This window comes from Lissotriton helveticus, chromosome 2_1 (assembly GCF_964261635.1).
Source record: "Lissotriton helveticus chromosome 2_1, aLisHel1.1, whole genome shotgun sequence".
NCBI classification, from domain to species: Eukaryota; Metazoa; Chordata; class Amphibia; order Caudata; family Salamandridae; genus Lissotriton; species Lissotriton helveticus.
In genome coordinates, this window is record NC_136059.1 from 2,060,006,739 (window position 1) to 2,060,027,550 (window position 20,812).

Below are 20,812 nucleotides of genomic sequence, written 5' to 3' on the forward strand. Positions count from 1 at the left end.
ACCATATTAAAAATACAGACTTTCATACATAGATAGATGGGTTTTTGATGTGCTGCACTGTGGGTCGGATAAAACCTAAATGCATATGGCAGGCACTCATAAAATACACTTCCACACTGTGTCTCTGTTGGGTGGCGACTGGCCTCGTGCGACCACGCTCATTTTATTAATCATGCCCAAACCACGCCTGGTCTGGGCGCTTGGGTGCTACATATCCTGCCCAAGTCGGGTTTAACACTGCAACGCTAACTTATTACATCCCATCTTAACCCAGTCTCTTTTTCTTTTCTTCACAGGTGGGCTCCTGACCCACCACTTGGCATGCAAAGTCCTTTAGGTGGGAGCTCGGGACAGGATTTCCCCTCAGTCCATAACAGGGATGATGACCCCGGTGCAGGGGCCGAGCCTCTGATGTCACAGGCGCTCCAGGCAGTCCCTCTGGGCTTGGGGGAGCAGCGCTGGCCTCCTGATTGGCTTCCCTCAGCCCTGCCGGGTGATTGCTTGATGGGGTACCCAAGGCTTCCATCTCAGAATACTCATCTCCTATTCCTCCGGTGGCAGAGTCACCGTCTTCACCTGTGGTTGTCAAGGTCCCTTCCACTTCCTTGAACCCCAAGATGTTCCTGGTTACTCTCTCTCCTTCCTTTTCCACAGAGATCATGGTCCCCTTGACAGCGGTTACGGTCTACTATCCAGGTTCATACGGGGTCCTGAATTTTCCTCCTGTCCTCCGAGTAGGGTAGCAGGTCATGGGGTCTGGCTCTTCTCCTGTGACTGGCTGCTAGTTTCTGCTTTTCTCTCTTTTCTATGGCGTCTTCGTTGTAGTGTGGCGGGGTCCACTTGGGGCAAGTAGGGATGCTATCACGACGTGGACCATTAAACATCAGCGCCCACGGGGCTTGACGTGTGGTGCTGTGTGGCGTGCTTCTATACTCCCAGAGAAACAATTGTAGGTGGCACTCAGGGTCTGCGTTTTCGGCCACAGCAATGCACAGGACCGTGTTGAGAGTCCTCATGAGTCTTTCAATTCCTCCATTGGCTTGTGGCCATTGAGGGTTGATGCGACGATGCTGTACTCCGTGGTGTTGCATGAATTCACGGAATTCCCCATTGTTGCTTTTGATTTCCCCCTGACATCCGAACATCGCAAATATCTTCTCAAGCACCGGGGCAATTTGGGAGCATGCGGTAGAGCTGACGACTTCCACTACTGGGTATTTGGAATAGCTATCCACCATGACCAGGGTCACTTGGCCATCGGGGAAACTCCAAAAGTCAATGATGCTCACTTTCTCACACAAAGTCTTCCTATGCTCTTCCGTCTGAATGGGTGTGGGTCGTTCTGGCGCACTGGTCAACTGACACGCTCTCACGATCTCCTGGAGAACAGTCCTTTTCTCTCGTCCGGGCCTTCATCTTTTCAATCCCTTGGTGTCCTCCGTGGGCCAAGTGAGTTGCGTGATGTTGTAGAGCTGCAGGGATGACTATGCGAGACTCCCGCGGCAGCACTCAGTTTTGGGTCACGCTCAGTTCGTTTTTGATTCTCCACATTTTCGTGACGTATTCCCTGTAGGGCCCTTTCGGGCCCTGACCAGTCATTGGCCACCTGCAGGAACCGATTCCAGTTGCCCCCTTGGACGGTACTGCCACTCTGATGATGACCAGGTCCCTCTCAGTTGACGCCGTGATATCAGCCAGAGTTAGTGCTTTGGGCCAGGTGATCGTCGAGATCATGTTCAGATGGGCCACCAGTGCTTCGCCTTCCTGCGACTCTTCTTGGCATTCTCTTGGGGCTGGGTGTCGAGAAAGAAAGTCGTTTGGATTCTTTGCGCCAGGCGGGTACATCACCTCCATCTCGTACTGCTGGAGTCCGATGGCCCACTGTTTGATACTAGCTGGGGGTGAGGCTCTGATCCTTTGAACAGGGGCACTAGCGGGTGGTGGTCCGTGATGACCTTAAATGGTTGGACGCAGATATACAGGTGGAAATATCGGCATGCCCACCGAATGGCCAGGGCCTCTCGCTCAATCTGTGCATAGCATTTTTCAGTGGGTGGTAGGGACTTGCTGGCGTAGGCTAATGCGACCCATCTTCCCGGTTCTTGCTCCTCACTGGGCTGGCATCTACAATGATGTCCGGGCGCTTGGCAGGGTCGAAGTACACCAACGTGGTGTGGTCGAGAAGGGCACTCTTGACTTTCTGGAACGCCACCTCCACTTGCTGTCCCCACCTCCACCTGGCTTCAGAGCGAGTGAGGTTCCATCCCAAGAAAGCTTCGCACTTCCGACACTGTCGAGGGGAGTGGTGCGTCCTTGATGGCTTGGGACTTCTGCGGGTCCACCTGGATTCCGTCCTGAAAGAAGAGACACTTTTCCCTATGTAGGGTGACGCCATACTCCTGGAGCCACTTCAACGTGGCTCTTAGATGCTGATAGTGCTCATCAATGGGCGTAGAATGGATAAGGATATCGTCACTTACGTTTAGCACCCCGGGTAGGCCCGTCAGGATCTCCCGTACTGTGTCTTGGACGCTTCCGCTGCGAAGGATATTCCAAAATTGAGGCGCTTGTATCGTCGCAGCCCCAAATGGGTGCTGAATGTAGCGATGTATCTGCTTTCTTTAGCAAGAACCAACTGTTGGTATCCTGCGTTCAGGTCCAATTTTGAAAACCACCAGGACCCATTGACATCGGCTAGTATGTGATCCATCGTTGGCGTGATATGGCGTTCCCGCTGGATTGCTTTGTTGGGGAGGCGCATGTCGATGCATAGCCTGATCTTCCCCGGCTGCTGTGGTTTCTCTGCTTTGACCATAGGTGACACCCAGAGGGTTGGTCCAGACACCTTCTTGATGACTCCTTGGTCTTCTAGTTTTTCTAGTTCTTGCTCTACTTGCGGTCTATGTGGAGTTTTATTGGGGGGCCCTCTTGATGCATTCTACCCCTTTAAAGAGGTACGCAAATAGACTCAGTATTTATTCTGTTTGGTTCACTCACACGCTTCTCGCGAACATTATCAGGCCTAGATCCTCAGCGGCATGAGTGCTGAGTGATGTGTCGGCCTCTTGGTGGATCACATGGACGACTGTGATGATTTAGTTATCTTCCAACCGGATTGGCACGGTCATCTGCCCTCGTAGCAGTAGGGGTGAGGTACTTCCATACGCAAATATCTTCGCCTTGGACGGTGTCAGTCCAGGCTTCGGTCGCAGACGATTATATTGCTGGATCCCCATGACGTTCACAGAGGCGCCGGTGTCAATGACCGCTTTTACATCTGATCTGGCTATCCCCACGGTGCATGTGGGCTGTGGCCCTCTCCGTTTTTTTAACTCTTGGGTGAAAGAGACCAGGTATGTCTCGACTTCGTCGTCTTCTGTGGATGTGTCTTCCACTCGGTATGTGGCTTGTTTGGTCTGCTTTGTGCTGCTCGACGTTTCCAGGGAGGTGCTCGACAGTTGGCACACTATTCTCTACATTGGTTTCCCCCCTCTGCTGTCTTTGCATTGGTTTCTCTTCTGGCACACTGATGCAAAATGGTTTGAGATCCCGCAGTGGGAGCATGTCCAACACTGGGCGGGGCATGCTTGGACAGGGTGCTCTTCGCGTCCGCAGTACCCACACTGGCCCACTGGGGTTTGGGGTGGACCGCCCCTCTGCTCGCTCCCTCTGTCTTGCGTCCTCACGGCGTCAGCCCTCTCCATCCTGACGGTTATGTTTTTCTCTGTTGGTCGCGTCAGGGCTAGGTCCATTTCATCAGCTCTGGCTCTGGAGGTCATGTGTTCTAGCCAGGACAAGTATGTCATTTAGGAGTATGTCCGCTGCCGCAGGATCAACCCACGTAGAATCCTGCTGCGGACGCCTTGGGTTATTTAGGCACAAATCTCTTCTGTGGCCTGGTCATCCGTGATGTCTGTACCTGCCAGTTCTCTCAGTCATGCGCAGAACACATTGATTGATTCTCCTTCCCTTTGCCGGGACTGGCGTAGCTTAAACCTCTGGAAATCTAGGTTCAGCTGCGGGTCGAAGTGTGCATTGAGCGCCGTCACTGCGGCATCATAGTCGGCTGGTGGGTCTGTATTCGGGAGGTGTTTAAACAGGAGGTATACTTCTTCTCCTGTGTAATGGAGTAACAGTGACCGTTTCACAGCCCCGTCTGTCTCTCTCATTGCCACAAAGTAGTTTTCCAACCGCCCCAACCACATCTTCCATCGTGGGGATGCGGTAGTCAGGCCGGCTACCTCACTGAACGGAGGTAACACCCCTGTGGGGCCATGCTGTGTGATCATGCGGGCAGGTGGCTGGGTAGCGTCTGAATCAGAGTGACCAATCTTTTCTCCCTGGAGTACTGCTGGTCTATATGTGCCTTTCGTTTCGTACTCCCTTCTCCTAGTGTGACGTCCTTGTCCTTGCTGCTGGGGGTACAAGACCGTGGTGTAGGTGCGTGCCTCCTTCTCAGCCTCGCCGGGGCGAGTGTCTCAGGCCTGGTGTGGAGCAGGGTCCCCTGTTTTCCTCCAAGGTGACTGCCCTTTGGTGCACCACGCTGTGGGGGCCTTACTTTGCTCTGAGGGATCCCAGTTTCAGCTGCTGTAGGGCAGGTCTCCTTTCTAGGGGTAATGGTGTCTGTGGATGGTTGCCCACTTGTGTGGGCTTGTGTCTGGCCCAAAGGTGGCTGCCTGGGGCTATGTAGCGTGTCTTGCGCAGGCCAGGGCAGGATTCTGTCCTCTGCGGGGGCCGCCCTCTTACCGGCCTCAGGCATCTTACTGCGCATGTTGTTTCTCATGCAGGCACCTCCCCCGCTGGAAACAGGATTGGCGTAGGCTGGGGAACGCAGAGATCTCTCCCACCCCTCTCCAATGCCTGAATGGCGTACGCGATGTCAGAGGTGTATCGTCGGCTCGCGGCGGCCTTGCTTGAGCGTAGATACGGCTCCGCACTGGTCGCCAGTGTGATGCGCTGCACTGTGGGTTGGCTAAAACCTAAATGCATATAGCAGGCACTCATAAAATACACTTCTACACCATGTCTCTGTTGGGTGGCGACTGCCTCGTGCGACCACACCCTCGTTTATTATTCTTGCCCAGACCACGCCTGGTCTGGGCACATGGGTGCGACATATCCGGCCCACGCCAGGTTTAACACTGCACCGCTAACTTATTACAGGTTTTGGGTCAGCCCTCACCATCACTGTCATTCACACGATGTTTCGGTCTACCCATCACACAGCATTGGGCAGTGGGTCAGCCCATTTCAGCCACTGTCTCATGCACCGTGAGTGGTGGCATCTGGCTGATTACGTGTATACATCTGCCTAAGAAGTGAACTTCAGTGCCAGGACTGGTGGTCGAACACTTTAATTTGGCAATGGTTTCTCTTTCAACTCTTTATATTGTTTTTTCTTTCTTTTTTGTCTTCTTTCGTTCTTAAACTATATCTTCCGGTTGCATTGATTTAAAAATCACAATGCCTTTGTCTTTGCACTAGTAAGAACTATGTTTTGTTGTGATGTGCATTACAACTATAAAGGGGTGCTATAACTGCTCAAACTACATCTGCCTGCTAGGATTTACTAATATGCTAGGCAGAGATGTTGATAAGCATATGACTAGATTTCCCACCAGGGGCTGGGTAGTTCCCTGCTCCAGTCACGACGGCTACTCAGAAGCAGCAGTGGGGCTGGTAGGGGGGTAGAGGGGAGGGTGAATCAGGTTTAAAAAAAAAAATCTCTTACCTCGCGGCCGGCTGGCCAGCCGCTGCTGCCACCTCTACTGCGTCCTCTTGCTGTGATAAACAGGAAGCACCAGGGTTCCCACGCTCCCCGCAGCTAATGACAGCGCTGCAATGCAGCTTTGTGATTGGTCTGAGCGCCGTGACATGGTGCTCATCCAGGGCATGGAGGGGTGGGCATGTTCTCCATGTAGGCTGTAATGCAGCATGCATGAAGAACAGGGAAAGTCTGCATTACTGTTTTGCGCACTTAAAAGAGTTGTACCACTCCTCCTGTGCTCATCAGCCCCGCCCCCTCACGCAAGCTGCCACATCTGGAGGGCAAAATAGAATGATGATAACATTAGGTATTATTTTATTTTTTCCTTTCTTTTGCTCATTCAAGGAAATGGGGCGACTCTCTTCAACCTCAGCCGAGGAGCCTTCACTGTCCTGCCCAACCCCCAATAGCTGATCTTCACATGAAATTCCTAGCATTCCATATAGAACATCTTTGATAAACAAGGAATTGGTGATCACAAGTTGAAGAAGCTTTATTGATTGGTGAAAGTTTGTAGTACTATGCACTTTGTTTTTATGGCACGTGTCACATTTGGCTCGCTGCATGTTCATGTTCAATGTTGAATCCTTGTTCTGTTTCTTGCCCTGCTAGTGTGCTGGATGACTGTTAGTTCAGTTGTTCCTGGATGACGGCAGAGCAGGAGGTGCAGTTGCGGGCTTCTGTATATGTATCTACAAATGAAGTCTACGGAGATACTGTTCGGTGTCATCGTTTCATCCTTAACATAAGGTTGTTGGCAGGTACAGCAAACAACTGATGAGAATTATGTTTGAAAGCAACAAAGTAGAATACAGAAGGTAGCACAGAAGACAACTGTAATATTGATTCTACTTTCAAAGGGCTGGCAAGGAAGGAACCATAAGGAGAACCATATAAGCAGGACTAGACTAATACTGCAACATTTCCAGTCTGGAAAGCATCAGACCGTAAAGGGCATAGAAGGAACAGATCTCAAAATCTCCCTCCACAACAACAAACAGATACATTTAGGCGTGTAAGATGCAGAACATAGCAACCACCATTCGATGTTGAGAGGTTGCTGAGAGGCTAAGAGTGGAGCAAGTAGCATTGCACCACAATTAATGTAATTGCCAAGATCTCAAATGAGATTGCCCCATTTGTTAGATGCATACCAGCTATGGTACTTTGTTCCCGTGGCAATAAGCAAACTTTCTCCTTAAGAAGTTCGACCCTGTTACAATCCAATCCAAAATATCATACAAACTGGAATGGGCTGGGCGGAGGAAGTGTTTATGAAAAAGACCCATAGAGATGATAGGCTGGAGGAGGATTTGTTGGAATGGGCATCTCTTATGGGTAGTATGTCTCAGGAAGTTGGGGAGGATGGAGCCGAGTTGGAGAGGGAAGAAAGCTCGCAGGAAAGGGATACACAAGAGGAGTATCCCAGCATACTCTGACCGGTACTGTGCTGATGGCGCATTGCTAATAATATGTTTAGAAGCCTGGCTGGATGGGAACCATTAGTAACGGACCAGACGCTATGATCAATTGGGAAAATATACCGCTAACAAATGCCCCGAAGGGCGCTCCATGGAGGGAGTGTGACTGCACTGTACTTCAAGTTGGGGTGAAGTTTACCTTGTTGTTCTTTTTTGTCTGTGTGAATGATTACAAGATGCAAGGTTTTTGTAGTGGGAAGGTGGTACTCGGATGTGTACGTATCACCTGACAATGTAATGCAACTCTCACAATATGTTGTGAAGAACAACATTTAATAAAAAAATTACATAAAAAAAGACTATACAAACAGTACTGTTTGATGCTTTTACTCAAAATGATTTTTGCAAATAAAGTAATAAAATGCTGCTATTTTAATGCCGTTTTTCCTTTTCTTACTGGTAAAATAAACATATTATAAATGTATTCACCATATTTAGGGCCCAGCCATCTAAAACTATTCTGGACAAAATCATGTTGGGTCAAAGAGGCATTCCCATGTCTGATTAAGTGAAATGAGGCGGAGGCAGAGCTTAATTTGCAAATGTTGATCAAAAGCCCATGACCGATGCGATCAAAGGTTGGGGGGCTGAATATGAAGACTGCACAGTCTGGATTCCACCTCTTGTGTCTTTAACCCTCCATAAGACACTCCCTGCCCCTTAATTCACTTTTCCGGGTTCTTTTTCATCCCTGCTTTCATCCCCTGTCACATTTTCTATCTTTCTCTTCATCTTTTGTCTTTTTTTCTCTCTTGATCAAAGACTGTTGAGGAAAAATAAGTGCTGATCCTGAAAAGTTCGCCACAGGCTCAAATTAAGCACTGAGCAAAAGGAACTAATAGCTTGGACATATATGTCTGCGTCAAATGTGCTAATGCCTATGCATTTAATTGGTACCATATCAAGTGAGGCTTTTATTTACTATAGATCTCTTCCAGCCTAAATCACAACTTCATCTTTGCCAATAGTTCCTATTTAGAACCTTTCTGTAACACATAATCCTGAGTGCTGGAGGAATGGATTGTTCGGACAAAGAGGCTTTTTGTTGCAGATTTACTGGCTGTTTTTTGGGAAAGTGTGGCATTTGAGCAGTGTTCAGCTATTAATATATATATATATATATAAAAAAAAGGGGGCGGAGCGGGTCCCCACCAATGGGGGCATTGCAGGACTTTTAAAATGTAGGTGTTAATATGCCTCTTGGACATTCAGGCATCTGAAGAAGGCCGTGTCAGGCCGAAATGCATTATGCCAACAATTCCATTAAAGTTGTTTCCAAGGTGTCTGCTCTTTCTTCTGGAGGAGGTGTATTGGATATATATATATACATATATATATATATAAATATACATTTTTCTATATAATGAAAGATGGTTATCTTTGAATTATAGGAATGTTTTTCACTGAGGAGTTCTAAGTGATGCCAAATAGACAAAGCGAGCAAAGCTTGAGTTGTCAATGATGCCGCTCAGACCTCGGAGGTTAAAGACATCCCTGTAATTCAATTTTACCCATTTATAATTTAATGTTGTATATGCCCCGACCCACAAATCATCCACCACTCTTCCGACTAATACGTTTGGGTGGAGAAATAATGTTGCAGTTTTCAGAACAAATGTATAAAAAAACTGGTATCCTGCCACTTACACTCACCACCTTTATCCCCTTCCAAATAAATACATGGCCTCCTGCCACCCACAGCTACGACCCCCTGAAAACCCCTTCTCTGCTCACCTCCGGATATTAAAAAGTACCGAGCCTCTTTCCACTTGCTAACACCACCCTCTGCCTACAACCTCATCCCGGTCCTTTCAGACAAATTGTATCCAAAACAATGCCTGACTTCCCAAACCACCATATGCACCTCTGCAACCCCGCTGCCCCCCGTCCACACTGGAAAAGTTAACCTGGTGTCCTAGCGCCGACCTATACTATACTTTGCGCAAATCAACATCCTCCCATCTCAAAAGCCAAGCTCTCTGCTCTCACAGTGAGAGCAGAGAGCCAGCACTGTGCTCATCAAAGCTCTGTTAGAACCCTTGTCTGCATGGCTGCATTTCCCTCTCAGCATGGGCAGAAATGTGCGCTCACAGAGAAGGCAGTTAGCACAGCCACTGTGCTCTGGTGGTTTTCCGTCTCGCTCTCTGATCTGTGGAGACCTGGAAGAGGCACGAGAAGGTTGAATGAGAATGCATTTGCTTAACCACTGTTGTGAGTTCACAGCAGATACTAACCATAATCTGATCTGGTTATTCATGCCAAAGGCTTCTAATGGAAGACCTATACAATAATGGGTCATTAGTCAATTTGTATTGATGAATTTGTCTTGTGTCAAGCAGCAGAGTAAGGCTCTCCTTCACCCCTCTGGAGACTCGAGCTATGAGTCATGTAGAAGAAATATGCCTTTTTACTTCCAAGTCTTTAACCCCTTCGCCGCAGGGCTAATTCCCCCGCGGCGCTGGGGGCTGGGGATGAGCGCAGCTCGGTTTGTCACGCTGCATGGTGGCGCTGTGTTCCTCGTCATGACTACGCCCATTTTCCGTAGAACGCTCAGCCCAGCAGCAGAATTAGCCCCGCGTGTGAGCGCTGCGGTGATGAGCACACAAGGTGTTAAAAAAGCTACTTTGTATGTCCAGAAGTACCTACAGCTTTTACATTTGTTACATCTTTGTTTCAGGTACTTCTGCCAGCAGCTGGCCTGCTGCAGTTACAGGATGTGAAGAAGACCTGCTGTGACTTCTTGGAATCCCAGCTGCATGCCACCAACTGCCTAGGAATCCGTGCTTTTGCAGACATGCATGCATGCATCGAGCTGCTCAATCAAGCCAACAAATTTGCAGGCAAGTAAAACACCGTAAAGGAGGAATATCTCAAATGGAAGTGCTTTTTTGATGTTTTAACAGGTGCAGATATTCAGACCTTTTAGCATCACTAGGATCTCTTTGGACGGAGTTACGATTTGAGCACAGGGTATCTTTAAAACAAAATGTACAATCTACAATGTGGAGTATATTCCTCAATAAGAGAGTAATCCATCCAAAATCCCAATTCCTTCTTGAGGATTGACATTGTTCTGACTGCTATTCTTGCTGTGAACGGAAACCCTTGATAAGGTAGATGATCGTCCAGTATACTCTTATTATTGAGACATACCATTTGCATCCTTCACATGGTGATTTGGCCATCTCTAAGTCGAAAATAAATTTAATATGGCATCTATTCCTTGGAATACATAATAACAGTAAGGCTATCCCTACATTTCATAAGAGGGATTGGCAGTAGCTGTGTGTCAGTAACACAAAATAAATCAAAGTAATTACATTTTAAATAGGAATAATAAAGAACTCTAATAACGTATTAACTATTTTAGATGAACAGTTATAATCTTTGGGGAAATTCTATGAGTAACATACTTATAGTACTAAAAAAGTGCATTGTTAGGAGCACAGTATATCTCTATATGCTAAAGTAAGAAACAGTGTTAAATAAGAACGCACACAAATGTATAGTTTTGAAACATAAACTGAGGCCTCCCTGATAGGTAAAAAGTGACTGTGATTTAACCAAGGGAGACTGACACACAATGAAGTTTAGAAATAGATATTTCCCTTCACAGTTCAGTCCACTTCCTAAATACTCCAAATACTCCCAAAAATACACCATGGTCTGTTACTCCTATAACAAAGCATCAAGATGTGTTCTGAAAATTGAGGAACACTCTGAGGCTGTATCTCTGGGACTAGAAAGCATGACCCAGCTATATTATTGAGAGCTGATATGGAAATGGAAATAAAACCAAGTGAATAATCATCTGTGCACACAAAGGGCTTCAGTGCATCTGATTAGACAATTGGTGGATGGTCTCGTTGTTGGTGGTTGTTAACATTTTTATTTAATGATGTACCTTATGGGCGGCCAATGTTGGGGTTGTTAGCCACCATTAGTATGTTGAATTTTTTTCATTACTATGTTCTGCCTAGTAGCTGAATCTGAAAATGTCTGTAATTTCTAAATTTGGTACTTTGCTGTATCCACCAGTAGCACCCTAGCGTAGGCCAACAGAGTGAAGCCATAGGAGGATAAAAGGGGAGATAGGTCTCAATTGACAGACGTAAATTCAGCTAAGCAATTAAAGGCTTCAAATGAGAATGCCCAGTTTCATGCCTTATTTAACAAATGTGAAGAAATTATCAAAGTGTGCAGATAGGATACCTAAGTATCCTTCTGGGGCCTAAGTAACAAAATCCTACATTTTTTAGACTTTCTCAGGCCTGCTACATCCACACCTTCAGTAGATACAAGCTCTACCACTTTTGAAAAAGAGTGCAAAAGACTCCCAAGTGTGAGTGTCTTATAGGAGGAAATGAATGGTAAGGCTCACTTTGCAACATCAAAATTGGCAGTCTGGAAAAAGTGAAGTGAAGGAGGAGCAATGGAAACACTGAGGTAAGCTACTTTGGTGGAATCAAAAAGAAAGGATTCCAGCTTAATATGCTGATCTCTATCTCAAAATAATGATTTGAATGTGTCTTAGGTAATGGCCAGTTATCACACACCCTCATTCTAATCCCCCTCCCCTTGTCTACGATAGGCAAGCCATCATGAGATCTGCTTATGATAGCGTCATATACAACCATCAAGTGTATTAAGATTAGAGAACTAGCTCCATGATCAGTAAATGAACTGTCAGTTTCTAGTCCCCATCTTTTTTGGGGGGTAGGCCACTCTGATCTTATTACTCCTCTACTGTAAACCTTAAATTGGCTCCAAACAGATAGCGGATTTACCTTTAAAACTGCTTGCTGCATGCACAAATTCATATATTCTAACCCTACCTGGCTCAGAAGCTGAAGATCTCTGAAGGTTTGTGCCACCTTCCCAGCTCCAGCCTTCTCTAATTTTAAAACCTAGTATTTACCAAAATTGCACCTTGAATACATCCTTCTCTGGATGTGCACCAACAGTCAAGCTTTCATCCCTACCGCAGCTCATTACCTTCTGTAAAAAAAAAGGAGCCAAATAAAATAGTCACTGCTAAACTGTCACTTCCTGCCCTTTCAAGTTCCTGGTCTCTTCTTGATGCTTGGATTTTGGCACTTATTTACTAAGCTAAGCATGCACGTGTAGCGCATTTGCAGCGTTGTATTGCTGATTATATTGTACATGTCATATGTACCACTTTTATTTCCTCTTCCATGTGGATCTGATTTTGTTTTGAACAGGTATTGTAGATATTTTATATTTAGACATTGGATTGCTATGCTGGTAATGTATTGTGTATGATTGTTTACACATTTCACAGAGTTCTATGTAGAGCACTCTCATGCTACATTTAGAGACTCCAATTTGAATTTGTTATGTTATGTCACAGTAGTTTATATAGCACACAAATCATCCGGGTGCTCAGAAAGATTGCAGGCAGGGAAACACTAACTCCAAACAATTTTGTCTTTTTTTTAAACACATCTTTTTATTAAACAGATGCTCAGTACATTACAAACATATGTTTACTGATAACAATATGGCGCATTCGGCCATGGAGGCCAGCCTAACAGCAGTTGTACACTTTAGTAGACAATACCTGGATTAATGGGTATGGATGGAAGTTCCCATGGCCTTAACCCCTTGCCTGCTGATGACGAGCCCAGCTCGTCATGAGGCACAGTGGAGCTGTGCTCATGACGAGCTGGGCTCGTCATAACGGCCGCGCCACTCTCCTGCGCGGTGAATTCCACACCTGTGCGGATGTTCTACGGCAGTGGGCGGAGTCATGACGAGCCCAGCTCATCATGAGCACAGCTGCACTGTGCCTCATGACGAGCTGGAGGGGAATTATCTCCGCGGTTAAGGGGTTAATGACGTCTATCACTACACAATCCCTTTACTCTCCTCCCCGACCTAATCCCGGGACCCAGCTCTCATGAATCCCAGTACGTGCCCCATTTGTTCCATATTTTCTCATGTAAAATAATTCTGTCTTGAGCTGTGTTGTAATGTAAATAAGTTCCTAAATGCCGAAGTGTAGATGAAGATGGTGATTTATTAAAGATGGTAATAATAAAGAAGAAGAGTCCTCCATACTCCCAACTGACACTCATCCACCGGGCATTCCCAAACATTCCATTACATCACACGCACCAGCATTCCACAACGCGTTCACTCTGGCTGAGCAGCAAGGCAGGGAAGTAGGAAAGATGCATGGCACCAAGTACAAGATACCACAAGCTGTTTTCTGAATTTCAGGTGGTCAGAGCATATGTACATGTGGTGAGGTAACTTGTTCCAGTACAGAGGGGCTAAGTAGGAAAAGGACCGTCCTCTCGTTCATGGTTTTCTGATACGCGAGTCAGTGAGCATAGCTTTGTCATTAGATTTGAGACATCTGACTAGACAGTAGAGGTTTAGCTTTGAAATTAGGTAGTTTAGGGCTTTGCCCAATATTGCCTTAAAGGTATGATAACAGATTTTAAAAATAGTTATTTTCTTGACAGGCAGCCAGTTTAGAGATCTAAGTAAACAAATGGAAGCTGAGCCAGATTGGAGGTTGCGTATGAGACACACAGCCATATTTTGGACCACGTGTAATTTGGCTAATGACGTCTCATTGGCAAAGGCGAGTAGTGCATTGCCATAATCCAATCTACTCATTATAAGTGCTTGTACCAGGGACTTCCTAGCTGAGAGCAGAAGGAGAGGAAGGGCTTTCTGCAAAAGGCACACAATATGGAAACTGGCGCCTGTCGTGGAAAGAACCTTCTCTTTAATGGTCAAGGATTATTCCTGTTTCTGCAGGGGGGGACTACATGGGGGGCAGAACCTAGTTCTGGGGGGCACCAGTCTGGTGACCAAAGTTGTTGGGCTTTCCCTAACAGCTTGATTTCAGTTTTGTCTGTTTTGAGCTGAAGATAGTTTTAATCCAGGTAGCGATCGCAGTCATCCCAGTAGAAATCGTTATTTTACTTTGGCTGTATCTTGTCAAAGTATATGACTAACTGTGTGTCATCTTCATAGGACAGCAGTTCGAAACCAAAGGATCTGATGACTGTGGCAAGCGGGCAAGTTACATTTTGAACAGTGTGGGGCTCAAACATGAGCCCTGTGGAACTCCGGTTTCAATCATCATGGTACGTGATTTATAGCTGGCCAGAGAGATGTTCTCAGTTCTATTATTTAAGAAATCACTGAACCATTTCAGAACTTTGGAGCAATCTGTGGTGGGAAACGGTGTCAAAAGCTGCGGGTAAATCCAGCAGCACAAGGATGGAAGGATTTAGAGGCATAATAACAGCCCTGCATTGGTCCGATGGTCAGTGTTCAGAAAAACTGCAAAAACAGAAAATTACATCAAGTCATGGGTCATGTACACCTAAAAGTTTAAACATTCCTTTTTTTTTAGAAATGACAATCCTATCACAATTGATTTCAGATTTCGATTTTAAGCTATGAGAAAATCAATACATGCCAAAGGTTTTGACTAGCGTGGAAGAAATAGAGTCCCCCGGTTTAGATTTGCTAGCAGTGAACCCCCCACTTGAAAGAGCGCATCACATATTTGTTGAATAAAAGTTGCCATGTTTTTTTCTTTAGCATGAGGTTACATGGGAATACTGTTACAGCTACAAAGGCATATAAATCTTCTGCCATTAAATCAGAAATAGGAAACAAATTTTGTTTCGCAACAGCCTTATTTTTCTTTTTATTGAATGCATTTCCCATTGTGTTTCTTTGTCAGGATGACATGTTTCTAATCCTGTCATGGGCAATTCCCATGTATTTTGGAGTAATAGTACTTTGCTTGTGGTCCAAGATAAAGACCAGCCTCAGAATCAATGAGATGCTCACGAGCTGTTAGCCTGTCGGGAGTTTAGTTACCCATCCTCATCCTTGAATATAGTCACAAATTTAAGGTTAAGATCAAAATCTTTTTTAATTTATGTGTCTTTTGACTAATTCTTCATGTCCGGTCAGCTTGACAGTAGGCGGAAGTCAGAAGTATCGTACAATGAAGGATGCACCTTTAATTATTGATTGTAAGGTCCTTCTGAAGTGGGTTACACCTTAAAGTTGATTAATGTGTTGAGATTTTGTCTCTTTACGTGAAGTGATAGGGTTCCAGCAGAGTTGCTACAGTGTGTAGGTGTAGGTGATGGCCCATGCACCAAATCAATACATCGACAAATCACAGTCAATTTTCGCCCGCCCTCCCATACTTCAGCCTGGGCAGCCAGTTCAACATAAGGGGATGCACAGTTAGCAAATGCTGAGGTATTATGTATTTAATGCAAGTACAGGGAACTCTTGGCAAGGGCTACCTCCTGCCTAAAGTAGTGTTTGAGATGTCAAGGTATAGCCATCATGGAATAAGTAATTATTCTAAAAGACATGTAGACGGTTGGCAGGTGTAACCCAATCTCTACTTCCAGTGTTTCTTCTTGGGGCTCAAAAGACTTTTGAAGAATACAAACATTCTATTTGTATATTAGAATTTATGTAAGGTTGCATGATTTCGACTGTACACCTAATTGCATATAGTTTAAAAATCTGCGGAACCCAAGGAAATGGGACAACTGTGAGTGCCATTGATAAGAAGTTGGTGCTGACTTTTTACGCTTTGGCGATTTAACAATTAGTTTTTATAATGCATATGAAAAACTAAATAAATATTTTAAAAACTCATACTTCCTGCATTTGTCTTGCATTGTTCACTGCTGGCTTGGGTTCCTCACTTAGTTCGCCTGTTTATTTTGGCTTTTTGTCCCATCATTGCAAGTGGCCAGAAAATGTCTCGAACCTTCCCCACCCTCAGAGCAACCGATACTGTGGGGATTGTTAACTCTGGCAGTAGAATCCAGCCCACTACAACTGGGATCTGCCACAAGAGGATCCTCTTTGAAATTAGGAATTACTGGGGGGCAAAGTAGTTCCAGGTCTGATTCCCCTGGTAATGCCTCATTAGGTCTCGCCTACCGATACAACGCCATGCTCTGCACGCGTAAGCAAGACTTATTGTCGCCGGGTAGCTTAGGGAAGTGGGACAGGAGAGGTGCACGAGCTTGCAAAACACATTGGAGACAATGGCTGTGACCGCGCGCTTTTGGAGACATGCGCTGTGAACGCGCGTGTCTCTTATCGCGCTCCCCCACGCTTTAACTTTGGCTTTCGCGAGCGGCTTTTGGAGACATGCACTGGGAACGTGTGCGTCTCTTCTCATGCTCCCCCACGCTTTAACTCTCGCTTTCACGAGCGAGGGCGCCTGCACAGCCTCATCAGGATCGCTCCACGGCTCACCTCCCAGTCAGCCTCGGAGTTTAATGGCTTTCTCATCGAGGGCGCCTGGACAGCCTCGTCATGATCGCACCATGGCTCACCTCTTGGTCAGCCTAGGAGGTTAATGGCTTTCTCATCGAGGGCACCTGGACAGCCTCGTCAGGATCGCACCACAGCTCACCTCCCGGTCAGCCTCGGAGGTTAATGGCTTTCTCGAGGGCGCCTGGACAGCCTCATCAGGATCGCACACCCCGGCTCACCCCACGGCCAGCCTTGGCGGTTAATTGCTTTCTCATTGAGGTTTGTGTGGATTCTGTGGAGTCTGTGGTAAATGCCGAGAGTGGAGGTAAGGGAGACATCTGACCAAGCACACTGGTCACTGACTGTCATGGACCAAGCAAGAGAGGGCAACCCCCCTCCCCAACCGGCAGCTTCGTAAGTGTCCGCGTTTCAACTGCGTGTTGAGATGTGTGTTTGTTTACTTCCTGCCTACATCAAAAACTATTGTGTTTACTTCCGCTGACTTTCTCCAGCACCCCCCCTCCCCGAACCAACAGTGTTGGACATCAAACTTGAATGGCACCTGCACCTACTGGACTCCACCACCTGCTGCCTCCTGAGCCAGGTGAGAACCCTGGACCGGCTGCAGGTCCCAAGCGCAGAGGTGGATGCCTGGCTGGTGCACAGGGAGCCCAAAAGCTCGGTGTCCAGTGCCCATCCCAACCCGCCCATCACCATTGACAGTGTCGGCGGGCTGCAGGAGGTCGGTAATCTGGAATCCACGATGAGGGACGACGGCGTGCCCGAGCAAGGCTATGGGGAAGACCAGGGAGAGGTGGCGCCCCCCCCAGCAATGACGACCTGACAAAAGAGGTAGTTGTCTATCTTTCATCCTACCCTTCTGGATCTCTTAAATCTTATATCGGCTTTGTCCCTCCAAATCTTCCCACCCCCTTGTGCTCGATATAGTGTGAGAGACGGAGGAGGGGGTTGTCTGGTTGCCTATTGAACAACCCGTGTTACTGGTGTGCCCTGTGCCCCTGTGTCCTTCGGGTTTACTGCCTCTCGCGTGGGGCAGCTCTTGTTTCGGTTGACTTGGGTACAGTATTTTACAGAATGGAAGCACTCCATTGATGATAAAATAAAGGGGATTTGTGGATTTCTTGCATTTTACAATGATTTATGGTGAGTGGTGCAGGTTGTTACAATGCAAGTTTAGAAACGATACATGGCTATATGGGCACTCGGGTTTACACAAGCCATAGAAGTTACAGCAGAATAAATGGGGGCTAATGCCCCTCTTTTCCCATTATTAAAAGTATGGGCATGCCAAAGGATGGACTGATTGATTTCGCTTTGTGCTTACTTATGAGGATGGGTACTGCAGATCGGGATTTAAGCCCTCCTTCAGGCACCACTGCATTACCACTGCTAGGGCCTGGGAATTATGCTGAAGAGAGTACCAAATTATGTGGCAGGGTTAACTAAATAATGCGCCAAGAAAAGGCAACGTATGCAGTGCAATGTGGCGCATTTTCTGATAGTTTTGCTTCTTTATTCTTTATACAGGTTAATTCAGTCCGGTTAAAGGTTTCCCCCTATTAATACCAGTTTAACATCTGAATACAAAATTAAGCAACAAAGGGAATCTGTCAAACCTTTGCTAAGGACTTTCCAATGCACAGCAGCATATGTCATTACGTTTTTAGTAACTTTTCATACCTTTGAGCTAGAAACAACGTTTTTTATTTTTGTTAATATGCAGCAAATCCAGCAGTTGATGGACCTTAGTCATGCGGAAAACACCACAACCGCAAAATGGCATAATTCCAGTGGCCCTGTTCTCTGCCAAATAAACCGGGGATAATAATTTTAGTGATAGTAAATGAAACAAATTATTAACCTAATGGACCGTGATAGGAATTGTAATGCTTAGATGGAATGTTAAATGTAGCTTCTAAATCGTTTTGTTGATGTTGCGAGGTTTGAGTTTACAAACTTTGTTGGATACAGCTAAGAGACTGTATTCTCTGTACTTATGTGCTTTCCATCAGTTACGAATAGGTCTTTCTATTCTCAGATTCTTAAAAGGTTTCTCCACCTGCATGGCTGAAGCGAGGTCTTATTAAGGCTGGAATATCCAGCGTAGGAATAAGACTAGATCCAACGTAGAATTTAAGACGATATGTGAACTCAATTTAGATTTATTCCTGGAATTCTGGCACGGATCTGGCCATCCTGAATGTGTTGCAGAAGTCTCTAGTATTCCGGATCTAATCTGAATCAATTTTAGGAAAATTTGAGGGGTTTATACAAATTGGCCTGATGTAATGATCAAGTCCACAAGTGATCATGTAGTTTAAAGATGGTTTATTTCAGGATAGTTACAAGATGATAGGTAGATAGGAACAAGACCACAGGAAGACCCATGGAGACCCAGGCAGACCCCACCAGGAGCAGCCAGCATGCTGCTCAGCCCAGCCAACTCTCATAACTCTCTGCAGATTCTCAACATTCTGACAGCATCATCACATTAATATTCCACTGGAGGTAGAATGGCATTGCATTAGCATTAGCAGGATATTACATATCCCCCTTTCTTATACGGGAAAACAAAAAGCTAGAAACAGAAAACAAGAACCTGAGAAAGTGAAAGCAAAATGATTATACAAAAGCAAAAGGAAGAACAACACTGAGAAAACAGCCAACAAAAGAAGAGCAATGAGAGAACAACATCGCAAGAAGAAAAATCAAGAAACAAAGAAGAAAGGAAACCAAACATAGAAACCATCCTCCCTTCTTACACAACAGAAAAGAAGAAAAAAACAAGAACGTCAGAGAAAAGGATAAACGAAAGCACAAAAGACTGCCCCAAAGCACACCCACTGGCCAGAACAGAAATGAATGGAGGCTGAAAAGGGAAAACTAACAGAACACAGGGCTTCAGGCTGTGACGGACGCAGAGAAAGGAAACACAACAAAAAAGCAGAGGAAAGTCGAAAATCCACAAGAGACACGAGAAGAAGACCTCAGAAGGAAAACAGAAAAGAAGATGAGGTAAAATAAGGGTGATTCCCCATCTAAACACCATTATCGTTACGCAATGACAAAAATGTAATGCAAAGATAACAGTGCAAAATAGCAATTAAAATACAATATTAACGGAACATACTTAGCAATTAAAGCGTGACATGCACTAAAATAGGATAAACACGTAGGCTAAATATGTGAACTAGAATGCATGGGTGATAACCCATGACTAATCTCTTGGGATAGAGATGCGTTGTGCACAAAACTGCAAATACTCCCCCTACACACCCAATGTAGAGTAAAGATATACGTGTGAAAACAAACTTTGTGTGGAAACTCCACACCGTGCACTGTAGTAATGTAACTGCGTTAATGCAGCACATATGAGTAGGTACTCATGACATATTCCAAACAGTGAAAGGAATATTTGGGTAAGAACCCGTGCTAATGCAAGAGGACTGTAACCTTTGCATAATTCCCCTGAAAAAGGGTAGAACTGACAGTGTTTTGAATTTGAATTTAAAGGTATTTGTATAGCGCACGTATACCGGGCGGTTTCATGGCGCTGTGGGGTAGCTCAATTCAAATTACAGACTCCGGGCTAGCTCAGGTTGAAAATGCCCGTGAGAAAAGTAAGGTTTTCAGTCTCCCTCGGAACTCCATGTAGGATACTGAAGTGCGAATAGGAAGGGGTAGGGAGTTCCAAAAGGACGGGGCGAGGACAGCAAACTTGCATCCTCCCGACCTCTTTCTCCTAAAACGAGGGACCACCAGAAGAGAGAGGGCGGAGGATCGCAATTGTCTGCTGGGAATGTAAGGGTGAATATGAGATATCATAAAGGCCGGGGCTGTCCCAGCCAGAGCCTGACAGGCGAGGCAGCCAAGTTTAAACAGAGCTCTCTCTTTGATTGGGAGCCGGTGGAGAGAGCGAAGAACGGGGATGATGTGCTGAGATCTGGGTAAACTAAAAACCAAGCGGGCCGCTTGGTTTTGCACCAGCTGGAGTCGGCGCAGAGCATAATTGGGGATGCCATTGTATAGTGCATTGCCGTAATCTAAGCGTGAAAGGACCATGGCCATAAGGATAAGTTTGAGGGCTGATAATGAAAAGAAACGTGAGATTTTACGAATGGTGCGTAAAACAAAGAAACAGGCCGAAACCACCGTGCTCACGTGTGAATGGAGAGTGAGGTGTTGATTCAGAGTAATCCCCAAAGTTTTAACAGAAAAAGAAGGGAGAGGGGGGAACCAAGCAAAGAAGGCCAAA

General features: G+C 45.9%; 1 protein-coding gene across 1 annotated transcript in view; it reads left to right on the forward strand.

Moving 5' to 3' along the window:
- KLHL2 (kelch like family member 2) overlaps positions 1–20,812 on the forward strand; it is a 513,313-nt gene that overhangs the window by 249,104 nt on the left and 243,397 nt on the right. The window contains exon 5 of the mRNA XM_078677021.1: positions 9,926–10,088. Within this exon, the coding sequence (XP_078533147.1) occupies positions 9,926–10,088 (163 nt within the window). The remainder of the gene's footprint in view (positions 1–9,925; positions 10,089–20,812) is intronic.